Source organism: Xyrauchen texanus, chromosome 28 (genome assembly GCF_025860055.1).
Source record: "Xyrauchen texanus isolate HMW12.3.18 chromosome 28, RBS_HiC_50CHRs, whole genome shotgun sequence".
In the NCBI taxonomy this organism is placed as follows: Eukaryota; Metazoa; Chordata; class Actinopteri; order Cypriniformes; family Catostomidae; genus Xyrauchen; species Xyrauchen texanus.
The window spans coordinates 33,463,913-33,482,412 of NC_068303.1; the positions used below are offsets into that span (position 1 = coordinate 33,463,913).

Sequence of the window (18,500 nt, forward strand, 5' to 3'; positions counted from 1 at the left end):
ACATTAAAAAAAAGTATTTGCAAATCCAACAAAGACAAAAGGCACAAGAATGTCTACTTACCGTCTTTCACGAGGGCGGAAATTACAACCCCATGAAGCATTGTGAATGATGTCATTGAATATAAAATGATGGGAATATATAAAACTATTGATTTTATTTTGTTGATAAGCATAGAAACAATATATTTTAAGTTTATTGCAAAATATTCTGATATATGGTTGAAGAGACACCGGCTTGATTACGTTATTCACAGTGCATCATGGGAGTGGGCGGTCACTCTGAGGCACATTTTGTGGGCTTGGTTGGTTGCCAGTTCTGTGATTGGTGAAGCTTTCACTGATGGACCATGGGTAATGCAGTTGTTTACCATGAATTCCGCTATCAAATATGATTTTTAAACAAATAAGTTGAAATAACGCAGATGGGTGGCTTCAAAAGAATAATATACTATTGATGAACAACCTCGGAGCTCACGGTAGGGCTGTCTTTAAAGGTTTAAAAGTTATCAATGAAAATCTATTAGTCTATGCAATAATGGGATTTTTACTTCCGGACCATACTGTTGCGCTGTATATACAGTTCTGTGGAGTGGAATTTTGGGCCAATTGGATTTCACTGTGGGCGGGGCTAAAACATGAGTTTTACACTGAAGAGCTTGTCACTTTGTCACATCATGCAGGGCTAGGCCATGCTGTAAGGTCATGTAAACTTCTTAAACTGAGTTGTTTAAGAGCTTTTGCCCCTCCCCCCTCCCCCTACATACATCTAGACGGTAATGACATATCCTCAGTACTTGCAGTCAGAGATTATCTTGCAGCTGCTGTATTGCCTTAGTAGCTTACAAATACAACATTTTAAGCACTATTAGAGTTGGACACGTCTTACCTGTAGTGCACGTGTGTGACTGTTGGATCTCTATAGCCAAAAATCCATGTCTGAATGTCCATGGGTCTTGCATTAGGGTATGCTATGGTCATATCTATTACCCACTGTAGTCCTTTAGATCTGTTACCTGAAAGTGGGTAGATACAGTGACTTGAGTGAATGACTGTGTCCAAGAAAGAGCTTTAATAATGTTAACTTCAAGGCCTACTCACATCAATAAACAAAAAAGCAATATGAAAAATCACATGCTTTAATGCAAGGTATCAACTGATCCTACTCACTTGTGAACACTCTTCCCTCAGCTGTAGCTCTCAAATGTTATGTCAGTGATGCCAAATAATCAATTGTTCTAATGTCTTGTGACTAATCGCGACACATTTGAATGCAAGTGCAAATAAGGTTTGATCGCTACAGTGGAAGGGAAGAAGCACCTCAGTCATTCAGGTAAAACAAAATGCTAAAACACATGTACTATTACAATGGAAATGTGAAAATAAATAACTTTAATTTTTCTATTAGAAAACTAGATGACTTTCAAATAAGTGATGACAAAGCCATTGCCACCACTGTAAAGGAGTTCACGGAAGAAAGGAGCAGCAATTTAGACAATTTCAAAATAAGGGCTACCCTCAGTAACTACAGAGGATAATACATTTGATAATAAAACCTTGAAGTATTTTACATCATCTTCTCAGCTGAATGGACAATTGCCTTTTCATGCACTCAGGTTACAAAAAAATACAACTGAATGACTAGGGCTCTGTTTCGCCAGCACCTCACGTCATGACATCACAATATCATGATTGAAATAGATACACAAGCTTTCAATTCAAATTCACTTGGGTATATTTCAGTTTTTCAGAAATATAAATTTTACAAATTTTATATAAAATCACTAGTTTCTCATTATTTTGGTCACATTTTAGCTTTTTGAAAATATACAAATTCCATTTATTTCCTCAATACATATAATGTCTTGCAATTGTATATATAATGTTGCATAAATATACACTGTGTATATACATAATCTCGATATTGGCCGATACCAATCCGATAACAGTGTTGTTGTTGTTTTTCTTGCATAATCGGTTTAGAAAATCTTTACATTATTGTGTGGAACTAATTGGGAGTACGAAAAGAAACACAAACCTTTAACTACACATTATTTCAATATAAATGTATGCAGTAGCCTGTTAAGAAAACTTTGTTAACTACTATACTGAATAATGTAACAGCAAAATTAACAGGAATTCCAGTCCAAGTCTTCAGTAGAAAAGAAACAGTTTTCTTTGCAACATTTTTCAACTTGCATCTGGACTTTAAAGGATTCAGATCTCTTTTTTGTTCAATTTAGTTGTAAGATATCAGCTCACTTTTCATTCAGTTATTTTTTGGAACCCATTAAAATTAAATACTGTTATAATTGGTAAACAAATAATGAGTATAACAATAAATTATTATTATTATTATTATTATTATTATCATCATCATTGACTTAGACTTTTAAATACAACAGTAACATATTCCATCATGCACCTTTAACTTCAAAACCTTCTGGCTTTTATTTTGACATTCTGAACTCTCCAGGTATTCTTGTAAGTGGTATGTAGGTGAGTTCATTGTAGTTTAATTTGCTTATTCAAATTCTGGTAAAATGTCCAGTTCTAAATGCATATTATAAGTGAATCGAACTATGAGCATCTACATCTGAGAAGTTGTTCTCGAGTAGCGCTCAAATATTGTACACAGCAGGGTGCGATGCACTGTGATGTGACGCATTCCTCCCGTAATCATCATTCAAATTTGACCAAATGGGAAAGCCTTCGTTGCCCTCAAGCATCGATCAGCCTTGGGTGGCCCAACACCCAGTTGCCGGTTTTAGTTTGTCACTCCTCGGACCACTGTTGGTAGGTACTCGCCACTACCGACCGGGAGCACCCCACAAGCCTTGCTGTTTCAGAGATGCTCTGACCCAGTCGTTTGGCCAGAACAATTTGGCCCTTGTCAAAATCACTCAGGTCTTTACTCCTGCATTCAACACATCAACTACGAGAACTGATTGTTCGCTTACCAACTAATCTACCCAGACCTTGACATGTGGCCTTGTTAGGAGATGATTATTCGCTTCACCTGTGAGTGGTCATAATGTTTTGGCTTGGTGCAAATATTATTTTCAAAAATACATATTTAAACTTATATTTAAGTGCATGCTTATCCAGTTAAGTATTAATTTACTGACGAAATCTAATCAGACTTTACATTTGACATTAGGATTATATTCCCCCATAGCATTATTATACATACCGTAATTTCCGGACTATTGAGCGCACCTGAATATAAGCTGCACCCACTGATTTTTAAATAAAATATTATTTTGAACATAAATAAGCCGCACCTGTCTATAAGCCGCAGGTGCCTACCGGTACATTGAAACAAATGAACTTTACTCAGGCTTGTAACAAAAATAAATAGGCTTTAACGAAACACGGTGTGGCAGCACGGCGTGGTAAAGCACCCGTCCGGAGAGAAAAGGGGTAAGAGCTTACACCTGAGCTAAATTATGTCTAACACCGGTGTCTAATTTCAGTAAGCATGGGAGAAGCGGTATAAAAAGGCAGCAGCCACAGAGCTGAGAGAGTGACACACGTCAGTCTAGTGTTGGCGCATAGAAGAATTGAGAAACTTTATAAAATTGATTGTAAACATTGCTGTGGCCATTAAAAGCCTTACCTGGAGCGTCAAGTGCCCTGCTGAAAACTGTCACACTGGTGCCCGTGTGACAGTTTTCCCAAGAAGGACACGTGAAGCAGGGCACTTGAAATTAGACACCGGTGTTAGACATAATTTAGCGCAGGTGTAAGCGCCCTTACAGCTTTTCTCTCCCGGACGGGCACTTGACCACGCCCCCACTGCCACACACGGCTTGTAATAAAACATTTGCAGTAAATAGTAGCCTACCAAGAAAGTAATTGGTCACTATCTTCCTCGTCCTGTGCACTGAAACCACTGAAGTCATCTCCTTCGGTTTCGGAGTTGAATAGCTTCAGATTTAGTTGTGTTTTTGCACTGAGTCAATTCCTCACGCTGCTGTTTCCAGCGTCTTATCATCGACTCATTAAGACCAAGCTCCCGTGCAGCAGCTCTATTTCCTTTTCCAACAGCCAGATCACTCGCCTTCAACTTGAAAGCAGCATCATATGCGTTTCTCCATGTCTTTGCCATGGTGAGGGTGACAAAATTACTACCGTAATCAGAATGATGGGAAGTTTGAGCGCTTGATTTAATCTAAACAGTAAACAAAAAAGTTGTTTTGACCTTAACCCGTTCGGCAATTTCATTGGTCTAATGAAAGCTTCACGCGCCAAAAAACTGAGCACGTCACAGAATGTTTTTTGTTTTTTTTAATAAAATTTGAAAGCGGGAAAAATCCATATATTAGCCGCGTCATTGTATAAGCCGCGAGGTTCAAAGCGTGGGAAAAAAGTTGCGGCTTATAGTCCGGAAATTACGGTAATATTCAGCATTATATAGAGTAGATTGACATGGCTTTAATGGCATCATTAAACCTTTACAGATTGCTCAAAAAGAGATTAGATCCCTGAAAATACACCTCTCTCTCCCGCTGCTCGTTTCAGTTTCAGCAATTTCAACCGAACTCATCATACAACACCTGTTGCTGCTAGTGTGCAATAGTATTTTAGAGCTCCTTGTGTGCAATAAAGCGGTTTCCATTTGTATGCCTGCCTTACGTAGGTTTTGGACGTTGCGCATATTGGATGGAACAGACGCTAAAATAATGAACGATACACATAAATTTATTTTACAACGATGTATCATGCCAAGATAAACCGTTACACCCCTATTCATTTGTACTTTTTACAAGTATTTACACGTGCTACAATGGTACCGTCTCTTTAAAACCAGCAGTAGGGACTTGGTGACAATTTGTGTTTTGTTTGAATGGCTTCTTCGCAACATCCATTTTACGTGTGATTAGAATTAAATGTTACCTTTGTTGTTTTTGATCAAGAACTGACTTTAGAAAAAAGAAAGGGTATAAAGACGCATTATTCAATAACAAATGGATTGGGTAGATCTCGTCTTGGACACACATTAAACAGAAGAAGTGAATCCAAACTTTTACTTTAAGAGAAAGTGAAGTGCTGAACTTCTTCACCAATACACCGTTGAGTAAAATCAGAAAAATGACCAGTTAATCACAGACATTTTTAGTTGCGAGTGATTGAAAGACAAGAGCGATTTTAGGATTTTAAGAATCGCCATCTGGATCGTTCAGATAAAGATTGTGATTAAGCGGAAAACAATTTCAAAGCTCCAAAAAAGACAAAAAGCACCATAAAATCTTCTGGAAAATATTTCCGAAAACTCGTGCTATATTATGCCTTGTGTGAAGAACTAACTACAATTTAAATGATTTAATCTTCATTAAAAGATTAAATAAGTCATTTTTAAATCTTAATTTTTTGGAGCTTGTCTGCTTGCACTGTATAGGTATGGAACAACATGAACAGTTGTCTTGCATAATCTCTTCATATCTAATAAAAGAACCTCTTAAATGGTTGGTTGTAATAACAAATCTCCAAAATACTTAATTTAAAATTAAGATGATTTTTACAAATGTGCTTTCTTGCACATATTTAAGGGGAAATAGCACAAATAGCCAATTACATTTGAAGTCAGAAGATTACATACAAATTAGCCAAATACATTTAAACGTTTTTTTCAAAATTCCTGACATTTAATCGTAGAAAACATTCCCTGTCTTAGGTCAGTTAGTATTGCTATATTTTAAGAATGTAAAATGTCAGAATAAAGTTGAGAGAACGATTTATTTCAGCTTGTATTTCTTTCATCACATTGCCAGTGGGTCAAAAGTACATTTTGTTAGTATTTGGTAGCATTGCTTTTAAATTGTATAACTTGGTTTAAATATTTTCTGTAGCCTTCCACAAGCTTCTCACAATAAGTTGCTGGAATTTCGGCTCATTCCTCCAGACAGAACTGGTGTAACTGAGTCAGGTTTGTAGGCCTCCTCCTTGCTCACTCATGCTTTTTCAGTTCTGCCCACAAATGTTCTATCGGATTGAGGTCAGGGCGTTGTGATGGCCACTCCAATACCTTGACTTTGTTGTCCTTAAGCCATTTTGCCACAACGTATGCATGGGGTCATTGTCCATTTGGAAGACCCATTTGCGACAGAGCTTCAGCTTCCTGGCTGATGTCTTGAGATGTTGCTTCAATATATCCACATAATTTTCCTTCCTCATGATGCCATCTATTTTGTGAAGTGCACCAGTCCCTCCTGCAGCAAAGCACCCCCACAACATGATGCTGCCAACCCCATGCTTCGCGGTTGGGATGGGGTTCTTCGGCTTGCAAGCCTCACCCTTTTTCCTCCCAACATAACAATGGTCATTAAGGTCAAACAGTTAAATTTTTTTTAATCAGACCAGAGGACATTTGTCCAAAAAGTAAGATCTTTGCCCCATGTACACTTGCAAACTAACTTTTTTATGGCGGTTTTGGAGAAGTGGCTTCTTCCTTCCTGAGCAGCCTATCAGCTTTTGTCGATATAGGACTCATTTTACTGTGGATATAGATACTTGTCTACTTGTTTCCTCCAGCATCTTCACAAGGTCCTTTGCTGTTGTTCTGGCAGTGATTTGCACTTGTAGCACCAAACTATGCTCATCTCTAGGAGACAGAATGTGTCTCCTTCCTGAGCGGTATGATGGCTGCGTGGTCCCATGGTGTTTATACTTGCATACTATTATTTATACAGATGAACGTGGTACCTTCAGACATTTGGAAATTGCTTCCAAGGATGAATCAGGCTTGTGGAGGTCCACAATTTTTTATTCTGAGGTCCCATGATGTCAAGCAAAGAGGCACTGAATTTGAAGGTAGGCCTTAAAATACATCCACAGGTACACCTCCAATTAATTACACCTCAAATCAAAAGCTAAATGGCTAATTGTCTAAAGGCTTGACATAATTTTCTGGAATTCTCCAAGCTGCTTAAAGGCACAGTGTATGTAATCTTCTGAGCCACTGGAATTGTGAAAGTCAATTAAAAGTGAAACAACAACCCTCTTGTTGGAGAGTGGCCTCATTGGCTATTGAATGTTTGTTTTTACTCACCAGACCTTTAATGACATACAAGTACAATGTAACTAAAAATATATATTAAGAAAACTGAGAGAGGGGGCCTCTTCATATATATTCATGCAATATTTTAAATCACATTTTAGCTTTTAAAAATGTAAAGATTTCACATTCCATCAATTTATATGATGTCATGAAATCGCATTTTTAATAATGATACAAGCTGTTGTCACTGTTTGAAATTTCGTACATATTTTTAACAAAACAATTCACAAAGTAGGAACCTAATAATGAAAATTAGGGGTCACAATTGAGAAATCTGGCTGACAATTAATTGTGATTATGAGGATTAATTGTCTGTTTTAGGTGTTTCACGAATATGACGATTAATTACCATACAAACTCACTATGTGTGCTTCATGCACAAAACCAGTCATTTATACAAATTTAGCTTGGGTCATATAATAAAATAAGGGTATACGATTTATTTTTCAGGCTTCACAAACATATGAATGACAGTCAAATATAAAAGTATAACATTTTATCAAAATATGTCTAAATAACCAAAATATATCTCTCTTATTTGTCCGATTGACTTGAACCATGGACTTTTTCAATGTTTTCTTTTCTTTTGTAACCCAGCCAACCTGTATAGCTATTATATTATATTACATTATATTGTGCAATAGTAAAATATTTCTGCCTTAAATTCTTCACTTTCACACATTATTTTAATGCTCTCTGATTAACTCACAAGCCCTTATTTCTTGTGACGGAAGACTGAGATTCTGTTTAAATAGATCAGGGCATCTCCGCTGTCTCAATGCATGTTATTAACACTGCGTGAATAAACCCACAATGAACATGGATATTTGCCATTACATGGCAATTAAGTGAACCTGGAGCGTGTTGCGTTCACAAAATTAATAAGTTTATACCTTGTTTATATTTTTGTGGAAGTTCGGCACAAGCCTCTGTAGACGGCGTGCACATTAGAGCGCTTGAGAAGTGGTTCATCTTCAAGCTCTCAAGAGCGCTGCTCGTGACGTCCGCAGTGCGGTTCCCTGAGATGCTCGGAGTTCAACTGAATGAGACACAAGTGATTTTTCCTGCGTGCTCATGAGACAGCATGCAGGGAAAGACGAGGCTGAATCCAGCTTCTTAATCAAATGCTTTTTGTTCAGTAAAAGGGCCTCGGTGCTTCGACACAACACAACTCTATCACTGGCGAGTGAAGCGTTAATATTTGCCAGTGGCTAATAACTGACTTTTTTTGGTCGCATAGTGCAAAATTTACTCGCAAAGTAGAGGTCTGAACAATCTGTCTGTAAACAATTGTTGTAAAAATTACTTGTATTGCGCGCAGAGTAGATGTCCTAAACGACTTGCTAAAATTATAGTTTGCTAATATTAAATCTGCGGAGGTGGTTAAAAAAATTTGTTTTATGACTTCAACCTAAATGTATGTAAACTTCTGACTTTAACTGCATCTTGTTTCATCAGGCTTGATGTTTCTGTGTTTTGAAACCAAGCCTGTCAGAATCTAACATCTCCATTAGTTAACTCAATAAAATCAAGCCCTTCATTAAGCAAAGCAAATAAATGCTCTGAGGTAAAAGCAGGACTGTGCTCTAGAAAAAATAAAAGATGCACCCAGCAAGAAAATTCAAGCATGCAGTAATTAGATGTTATGGGGAAATTATGAGTTATATTTGTGCATTTAAAAGGGAAAGTTCACTCAAAAATTAAAATGGTCAATTTACTGACCTTCATGTTGTTCCAAACCCGTATGACTTTATTTCTTATGCGAAACACAAAAGGAGAAGCATTATTGAATTTGGCAGACGGTTTAAGGCAAAAAAAAAAAAAACAATAAATAAAAGTATTATAAAATTTGTCCATGCGGATTGTGCATCATATTCTAAGTCCTCTGAAGCCATACGATAGGTTTTGTGAAGTTTGGACAATAAAGCAGAAGAGCAATTAAGCTGTTTGACCTAAAAAAATCTAAATAAAATAAATACAAATATTACACCGTGGATCATCAAGTGATTTTGTTGCTTACATTGATCTGGCAGACTTCCTTCTGTTCCCAGGATACCGTTTTCCTGCTGGGGTCCCAAGCTCTTCAGGATAATCTGTGTGGCCCCCAACCGTGGCAGTGTTACGTGAGTCAAGGTAAGGCAAGTCATTCTTTTTGGCAAAGGACTGACTTGTCTCTCGCCTCTTTCTTAAGAACCCGCCCTCAGGAAACAGCACAATCCACTTCCTGTCTCTACTGTAGTAATACTTGTCCAGGTGATCCTTCAGGAAAACTAGCTGTTTTTCTCGATGTGCTTTGCCCTGTTGGTAATGCAACATAATTTGTATCAGTGTCCAACTCTTTTGCACTAATAACCATTTCATATGTTTGGGTCTTCGTGAAAAGCGTCAGATAACTTCAGAGGACTGAGGACCAAATACCTTAAAGATTTGACTGAGAAGCTGAGCAACCTGTTTAACTGATTTATGTCATGGATAAAAGAAGTTGACATTTTGCCATAATATCATGAGGCGTTTGTACATAATGTAATTATTAGACAGCAGTGGTGACAATTAGCAGTAATTGTGTACAATTAACAGAACTAGGCAAAGCTACAGTATCAACTCTCTTTTCCAGCTCCAATTATGTTACAAAACATCCATATTTACTTTTCAGTGCACTTACCTGCCTAATGAAGAAATCTCCATGAATCAGAGACACGAGCCCAAAATTGGTATATTTAAAAACATGGTCCATCAACCACATCATCTTTTGTACAACCTGGACAAGAGCACGAGGATTAGTTTTGCTGTCGGATTACAATCTGGAATATCATCAGTGTGACAAGCTTTAAATAGAAGTAACATACAATTTATAACATCAGATCAGGGCTTACTAAGGCTGTCAAATTAAAATAGTTGTGACATAAAAGCTAAAAATACAATGCAGTGCATTTGAATTTTAGATGTGGGTCAAGCACTGGCTATGACTCAGGCCACATCCACTCGGACTGGGTAAGGATATAGATTACCCTATGCATCAGGATCTTCATTTGAACAATCTCAAATTCGATTCTTAAATCCCAAAAGAAAAATGTTTTACAATTTGCGCAACTCTACAATGTTACGCATAAGAGACCAAATTTTGTGTTGAGAAAAAGTTTGATTTGACTCGTTTCGTGTAATGAGTTCAAAGGCAAGTTCGATGCAATCCATTTGTCATTGAATTAAGTCTCTTTAAATACACTTTTTGTTCTTTACAATCAATTTATGATCAAAAACAACCAAAAATTAAACATTTAATTTTAATCATGAATAGTATTAATTCCTTTTTATTTAATTTGCATTCATTTACAAATGCTCTTTACAGAACAGCTGGTTTTCTTAAAGAGACAGTATTGATTTTAAACAAGTAAAAAAAATAAAAAATAAATCACTGTAAATAAAGTATTAGTGCCAATACTTAACATACTGTATTGATGTTTATTTATTTTACTTGAATTTAATGTTTATTTTAACGGTCAGCAACTGACTGATACTAAACATACAGTACTGACATTTTTTAAAGCTATTTATTGTATTTTTATTTATTTTTTCAGTGTTCATTTCTAGAATTTGTTGAAAATGTATAATAAAAATAATGGCAAATATTTTTTGAGAAAAATATTTGTTTAAGAAAGCAGCCTTCTGAGTACTCCTGCATAGTCATATTGGTGCAAAATTGGTGAACAATCCATATAGAAAAGGTCTGTTTTCATTCCAGCGTAAAAATTAACTTTATTGGCCACCAATCAGTGAATTTCCCCCCTCTGAAATTGGTATCGGTCTCAAAAATCCCATATTGGTCAGACTCTAGTATAAATTATGCATATAATGTATGCAATGTAATATAATATTTATTGATTAAATACATGGATTTGTACATTTTTAAAAACGTACAAGTGAAATTTATTTTATTTTCGAAATGTACAGATTTAGAGGTCCCCCGTATAATTAACATCACAAGCTGGGAGAGAATTTATTTCATATGTAAGCAAAATGGACACTGTAACTGAAATACACACTGTGAATACTAACAGTTATGTCAAATTGTAAAAAAAATTATAATAGTTAACTCAACTTAAGCTTTTACTATTCTTAATAGTTTGAATTAAGTTATTGTTACACTTTAAATCCTAAAGATGTCATCAATAAAGAAAATGAAGTGGTCCTACTTGAACAGTACTTGAAATGTCAAATTTGTATCAACTAATTAGAGTTTACAGTGTACCACAATTAATCTATATTGAATGGAAAGCTTGTGAATTGGAACTGAATAGAAAAAAATCTGTATCAATACCCAGTCCTAATGTCCACTCAAAACCATTTTATGTTAAAAACAACATGGTTTTCCAAAGTATGCAGTTATGAAGAGCGTTTGACGCATTCTATATTTGACCTGGTTTCCATTTCTGTGATGTCACGCAGGGTAGCCCTGTATGCAAATGAACTTTAATAGGTCTAAAGTCCTTCTCATAACAGCATATTAAAGCCAGCATCTCACTTGCCAGTTGAGACTGTCCAAAGTATACTTCGGTTTTGACACAAACACTTGGCGTCTGCGTACAGCCCAAATCAGAGTCTTTGAAAGTATCCACCGTTGTTTACACCTTTATTGTCTTTTGTTTACCGGTGATTACATCTTCTTAAACTTCTTCATAAAAGCAACGGCTCAATTGCGTGTTGCCACCTTGTGGACCCACTTATTATTGCAAATAATTCCAGGTGCATTCTGCACGTTCAGAGTATGCACAGTTAGAAAAAATCGGCCTGAATGCGTTCAATGCTCGAGCACTCTGCTGATGACAAAATTTGTGTCACGCATCCTGTTCGCAGATGCCTAGCGTTCAGGTTTAACCAAAGTACACTTTGGGCTTTAAGAGACAACATTGATTGAAAAATCTGCTGATATCACTCATGTCCCACCCGCCCTCCCCCAACTGTAATAATGTCAAATATAATTACAATTTTGGTATTAAAAATTCTAATTGTTTCTCAACCCTATTGACAGCCCTAATGCTTATCTAGCCCAACAATCAAAGGATTGTTTACCCCAAGCCAACTAGGGGAGTGCTTACCGTGCCCTTGTCCTGCAAGCACATCATTAGGGTGCACACATCTCCAGTAGCTTGATGGTTGACTATAACCATGGCTTCATCTTCAGACATCGCTCTCACATCATCACCCCATTCTGTCACTAGAGCCAGAGAAAACAGTCAACAGAAAGTGTCTTAATAACAAAGAAAGAAATTACAAACATTACATAAAAATCCATGATGAGACCAATTTATCAGTCAGACCAATTCATATGGTGATATTTGGTCATTTTGAGAATCCCCACTTGGCTGAACAAAAGTGTTACACTTATGATTTTGTGATGCATCGTGATGTACTGAATGATTGCATGCTTATTGTATTGTAAAGAGGTTGTCATTGAATTGTATTGTGTGCATTACCAATAGGGGTGTAACGATCCATCGATCTGGATCGATGCATCGATTCAATGTTATCGATACAACGCGTAAATATCGATACAGAAATTATTTTTTAAGATGCACCTTTATTTTAATACTCATGTCAGCCACATCTGTACGCATTTCCGTCAGGAGATGAAACAACCGTATTACATTCATTTGACTTTATAAGTGCTAAATACTCTTTTCATGTGGGACAAGGATGTGCGCAGGGTCTGAGAAGCCAAATTGCACTCAGCTATCTGTGCGTGCGTGTCAACCGAGCTTCCCGCGAAACGTGAGCTCCAGACAAGTGACAGGATCAGTGCGAGCACAACAACTGGGCGCTCCTTAAAATGTGAGCTCTCGTGACAAATGCAGAGCGGCTCACATGCGTGATTATTTCGACCTCCATCGATATCGTTGCGCATGTGACCGATTTGAAATTTACATGAGAATTTTCTATTTTAAAGTAACATGGAGCAGTTCAACCATCATGTGAATCACCTGCTCAGCTCCAGCATCAGTTATAACCAGTACACATCAACACCCTTACTAACATATATTCCAGTTAACTGTAACATAATTTTTCATTACATCTGTGAAAGTTGTAGCCAAGAAAACTGCGGATAGCAAGGACAGTTTGAAACAAGTCATGGTTAAGTACTTCGAATTGGATTAAACTGAAAACGAATCTGTAATCAAACGATTGATGATCACTTGTGTGTGACGTTATTTTTTACATTATTAACCCTCTGGGGTCGGCAAACGCGCCGGCGCATTTTGCTGTTTTTTTTTCACATAGCAGCAACATAGACTTAAAATACTCCGTCATTTATGGTCATATAAATACAATCAATACATGATTATAAACTATAGAGGGTCTTCTTTTTTTGTGTACACTCATATTAACATTAAAACCTTGTGTTTCTTTTTTAATAAATAAAATACAAAGGTTGAGCTTTCAGCAGTCTGTGTTCACGAGCATATTTCAGAAACACGTCACTAAAATTAACTTAAACTCTGCGAATTCTTCTCACACAAACATGAAACATATGTCTAAAGAAAGCTTAAAATGTCTACTTTTAAATAAAACAATTCAAATTTAAAACAAATATTCTCCTGCAATGTAATCTGTATGAAACAAAGCGATGTACGGTTTTCCTGGCACAGCTTCATTATCTGTAATGTGATCCCACCCACCAGCAGAGCGCGCCATTCATACGCTAATGTGCTGAGGCCATCAAGGGAAAAGTACACGCCCCCGACTGCGAGATTTGATGTAAACACAACTCAACTTTTCTGCATGTTTGTAACGATACACAGGCGATCAAACTCTTGGCTATTAAGGAAGAGTTAACATTTTTCTGAGAATAAGAGCGGGACTCCGATGAACGTTTGTATTTTGAAGAGTGACTTGATCCAGCAGAGGATACAATTTCAAACGAGTAAGTCATTTAGTTTTCATTAGCTGACCTGCTATTTTATATAAACATGTACATATTTTACTAGTGGGACTGTTTCCAGACAGGATTCAAAGTTTGACATTCAAAGTATTGACATGTCCTAATAGGCAAGTTTTAGTTACATGTAAATGTTGTTATTTACATTGTATGCTGTATGATATAAATATGATATGTAATATGATATAAAAATAATATGAATATTAGATTATATTTTAATGTGTTTATGCTGCCTCGTTATCATCAACAAAGCTTGTGCTTGCAAATATCTGTTCAGGTTAAAATGCACTTTAAATATGCCCATATTAGAAAATCAGCATATTATCATATGTATTTTGGATCAAATAAATGCAGTCTTGGTGAGCAGAAGAGACTTCTTTTAATGGTAGTGTAGGTCTAAAATTAAGTAAAGTCTTTATGTAAAGAAAATATATAGTCAGATTACTTCTTTTAAATTAAAACTTGATTTTGATCATTAAGTCTCCTCACATTAATTCTCTCTGTCACATTCCTCATTGATGGGCCCAGAGGAGTGGTCTTTGTGTCCTCAGGTGTGAATCACATCAATAGTCATGATCGTTCACGCCTCCTCGCATATTACCATTCAGCACTAAAATTGTCACACAAAAGTTAAATGACTATATTGTTTTGTATGAATGAGTGATCAGGATGATTTTTCACATCATTTTGTAGCAAAAACTCTAGGCTACAAGATCCAGTTCTCAAAAGTCTTGTGGACAAATGTTTAGTATGTGTTATATGGCCTTATTTCAGTGACTTAACATTTTCGTTTTTTCAAAAACCATGCATAAACGTTATTTTCTCAAAAATACAAACCTGTACATACATGTTGCTCACATATTATTGTAGCCCAGTTTGTGCTGAATACAGTGTTATCAGACTTTAGACATTAATATGTTTTTAAGCAACTGAAAAAAGCACAAATGTCAAGGCAAGTCAAAACTTCTCCAGGGCCCAAAACACCCTCAGACCCCAGAGGGTTAATATATTTTTTTCAACATCTGAAGTACCTTATTTTGTTGAGGATGTCCCAATGTGGATACTAAATTTGCACTTTTCAAAGATAAAAGATATAAAATATCCAAATTATATTTTGGTTGCATTTGAGAGCTAAAACATTTTTATTGACTTGTGTAAAATAGGCACATAATATCGGAATATCGATCACAGGCCCCTGAATCGAATCAAAACGAAATTGTATCGCGGCAGACTTTGAAGTATCGGCAAATATCAGATCGCAGGCCAAGTAATCTATATAAGATTGTATATTGTGATGAAACATCCAATTTACACCCCTAATTACCAATATGTTGGCCATCAGCTACACTCTTCTCAAGATATTGCATCATCTGATCATAAACACAAATACACTAACTCAAAAAAATCCCTTTTACACTTGTCACAACTTAGAAACACAAAGAGGGCACTTTGTTAGTGCACAGCAAGGCAGAAATCTCCTTTACACACCTGTCCTGCACTTTGCCTTTGATGGCATATTTAAACAGCTCTGTTAAGAGCAGGAAATCCAGCGGTCCTCTATTATAGGTCATGTTGAGTCATGGCATGGATGGATGACAGCCTCTGCTGTTATCAGCAAGTCAATGATCACAAAAAATAAGCCATTACAACAGCTCCACTGTATCTAGCTGAGGGGTTGAGGGCACCTGACATGAAAAGTTATGGTGCACCCATGTTTGCTAACCACCAACCAGTCTACAAACAAAGAGTATTTGCTTACAGACTTCTCGCAATTACTTACAACCAAGGCTGGTACAATTTCAGACGGAGACATTCTAGAGTTTTACCACAGATATATAAAAAAAAAAAAGATCTGTGAGCAGTGCTTAGAATGGTCACCGTCTGACTTTTTGGACATTATTTTTTCAGAGACACCAACTATTTAATGAAACAATTAGCCATAAAGGCAGTTCATTACAGTGATTTTACAATGGATCTGTATTTCTATATCATTAAATGAGCCTTTCGCTGGCCCTCAGTCAACATTAATTAATTTTGTAATCAAGAATGTTGATCCGTACACACATACTGGTCTGATAAGCTTACGAGTTTCTTGTACTGCTTTGCATTTTCTTTCCACCATAAAAAGCATATCATAATCCATTGGCATGCATGACTTTTACAAGAACCAAATACTAATATTTGAAAAATTCAATAAGAATCTAAATATTGAAAGCATTGCCAAATTTGGCTTTGCCTGAAAGCATAATCTCTCAATCAACACTAAGTCTCAAAATATTTGTTGAATTTATGATAAAAATACACTCAAATTATGTGTTCCAAGCACTGTTGATGACTTATATTCTTGTTCTAAAACAGGCGCAGTGCAACAAGTAACAGAATACAGGTATTTATACAGCCGTGGCCGAAAATATTGGCAGTGACTTAAATTTTGCTGTTTCAGTATTTGTAGATATTTTTACACAATATAGTTTCTATGGTAGAAAACATTTCTACTGGAAAACAACGATTTGTGGGCTTCTGCTTGTCCACTCGCCTTTTGAGGATTGACCACAGGTTCTTTATGGGATTAAGATCCGAGGAGTTGCCTAGCCACGGATCCAAAATATCAATGTAATGATCTCCAAGCCACTTCATTATCACTCTTGCCTTGTGACATAGTGCTCTATCATGCTGGAAAATGCCCAGATCATTACCAAATTCCTCCTGGATAATTGGGAGAAGTTGCTCTTGCAGGCCGTTTTGATTCTTTATTCATGGCAGTGATTTTGGGCAGAATTGTGAGAGGACCCACTCCTCTCACAACTGAAAAGCAATTTCCAAATGCCTGAAGGTACCACGTTCATCTGTACAAACAATAGTACACAAGTGGGGCCATGCAGCCATCACACCGCTCAGGAAGGAGACACATTCTGTCTCCTAGAGTTTAACATAGTTTGTTGTGAACAGTGCAAATCAATCCCAGAACAACAGCAAAGGTCCTTGTGAAAACAGGTAGATATGTATCTATATCCACAGTAAAAACGAGTCCTATATCGACATAACCTGAAAGGCTACTCAGCAAGGAAGAAGCCACTGCTCCAAAACCGGCATAAAAAAAGCCAAGCGCAGTTTGCAAGTGCACATGGGGACAAAGATCTTACTTTTTGGAGAAATTTCCACTGGTCAAATGAAACAAAATTTTAAACTGTTTGGCCATAATGACCATCAATATGTTTGGAGGAAAAAGGGTGAGGCTCGCAAGCCGAAGAACACCACCCCAACCATGAAGCATGGGGGTGAAAGCATCATGGTTGCTTTGCGGCATAAGGGACTGGTGCATTTCACAAAACAGATGGCATCATGGAGGAAGGAAAGTTATGTGGACATATTGAAGCAACATCTCAAGACATCAGCCAGTAAGTTAAAGCTTGTCGCAAATGGGTCTTCGAAATGGAGAATGTCCTCAAGCATCCCTCCAAAGTTGTGGCAAACTGGCTTAAGGCCAACAAAGTCAAGGTATTTGAGAGGCCATCTCAAAGCCCTGACCTCAATCTGATTGGGCAGAACTGAGAAAGTGTGTGTGAGCAAGGAGGCCTACAAACCTGACTCAGTTACACCAGTTCTGAATGGATGAATGGGCCAAAATTCCAGCAACTTATTGAAAGAAGCTTGTGGAAGGCTACACAAAATATTTGACTAAAGTTAAACAATTTAAAGGCAATGCTATCAAATACTAACAAATTGTATGTAAACTTCTGACCCACTGGGCATGTGATGAAAGAAATAAAAGCTGAAATAAATCATTCTCTCTACTATTATTCTGACATTTCACATTCTTAAAATAAAGTAGTGATCCTAACGGACCCAAAACAGGGAATGTTTTCTACGATTAAATGACAGGAATTGAGAGTTTAAATGTATTTGGCTAAGGTGTGTGCAAACTTCTGACTTCAACTGTTTCTGGGATGGCATTAGGTTGAGTGTATGATGAGAGAATTTTCATTTTTGGGTGAACTATCCCTTTAATGTTTTTACTTTTTGATAAAAAAAAAAAATGACTGTAAAAGAACAGAAAATAGAGCTGCGCGATTAATCATTAAAAGATTGGAATCTCTATTCAGACACCCATGCGATCTCATTTCTAAATGAAATTGATTCTGCAATGTATATTCACATTCCTGTGGCATGCCTTTGTAAGGCGGTCAAATTTAAACAAGAAATTTACTTCGACACATTTTTAAATGTTGATCTTTTAAACTTGATATGGCATCTACAAAACAGCACTCCTGCATGAGACGCTGAATAAATAAAAATAAAACAGCCAAAAGGCATTTGTCCAGCATAGTGGTTTACAAACTGCAGTGTGCAGCCATTATTAGCTAAGAGTGTGACGGAATCTCTGCTCAATTCAATATTTTAGCCACTGAACGATGCAAATAAATACCGACTGTTTGATTACAGCTAACTGTTTTCAAATGCTCACATGCCCGTGCGCTTGTGTCTCGTGATGAATACAGCGCTCCTGCACGA

General features: G+C 36.8%; 1 protein-coding gene across 1 annotated transcript in view; it reads right to left on the reverse strand.

Annotated features, from left to right (window-relative positions):
* LOC127622025 (acyl-CoA:lysophosphatidylglycerol acyltransferase 1-like) overlaps nt 1-18,500 on the reverse strand; it is a 59,541-nt gene that overhangs the window by 22,500 nt on the left and 18,541 nt on the right. Inside the window, 5 exon segments of the mRNA XM_052095889.1 lie at nt 887-1,013; nt 9,078-9,189; nt 9,191-9,355; nt 9,720-9,815; nt 12,151-12,269. Of these exon segments, the coding sequence (XP_051951849.1) occupies nt 887-1,013; nt 9,078-9,189; nt 9,191-9,355; nt 9,720-9,815; nt 12,151-12,269 (619 nt within the window).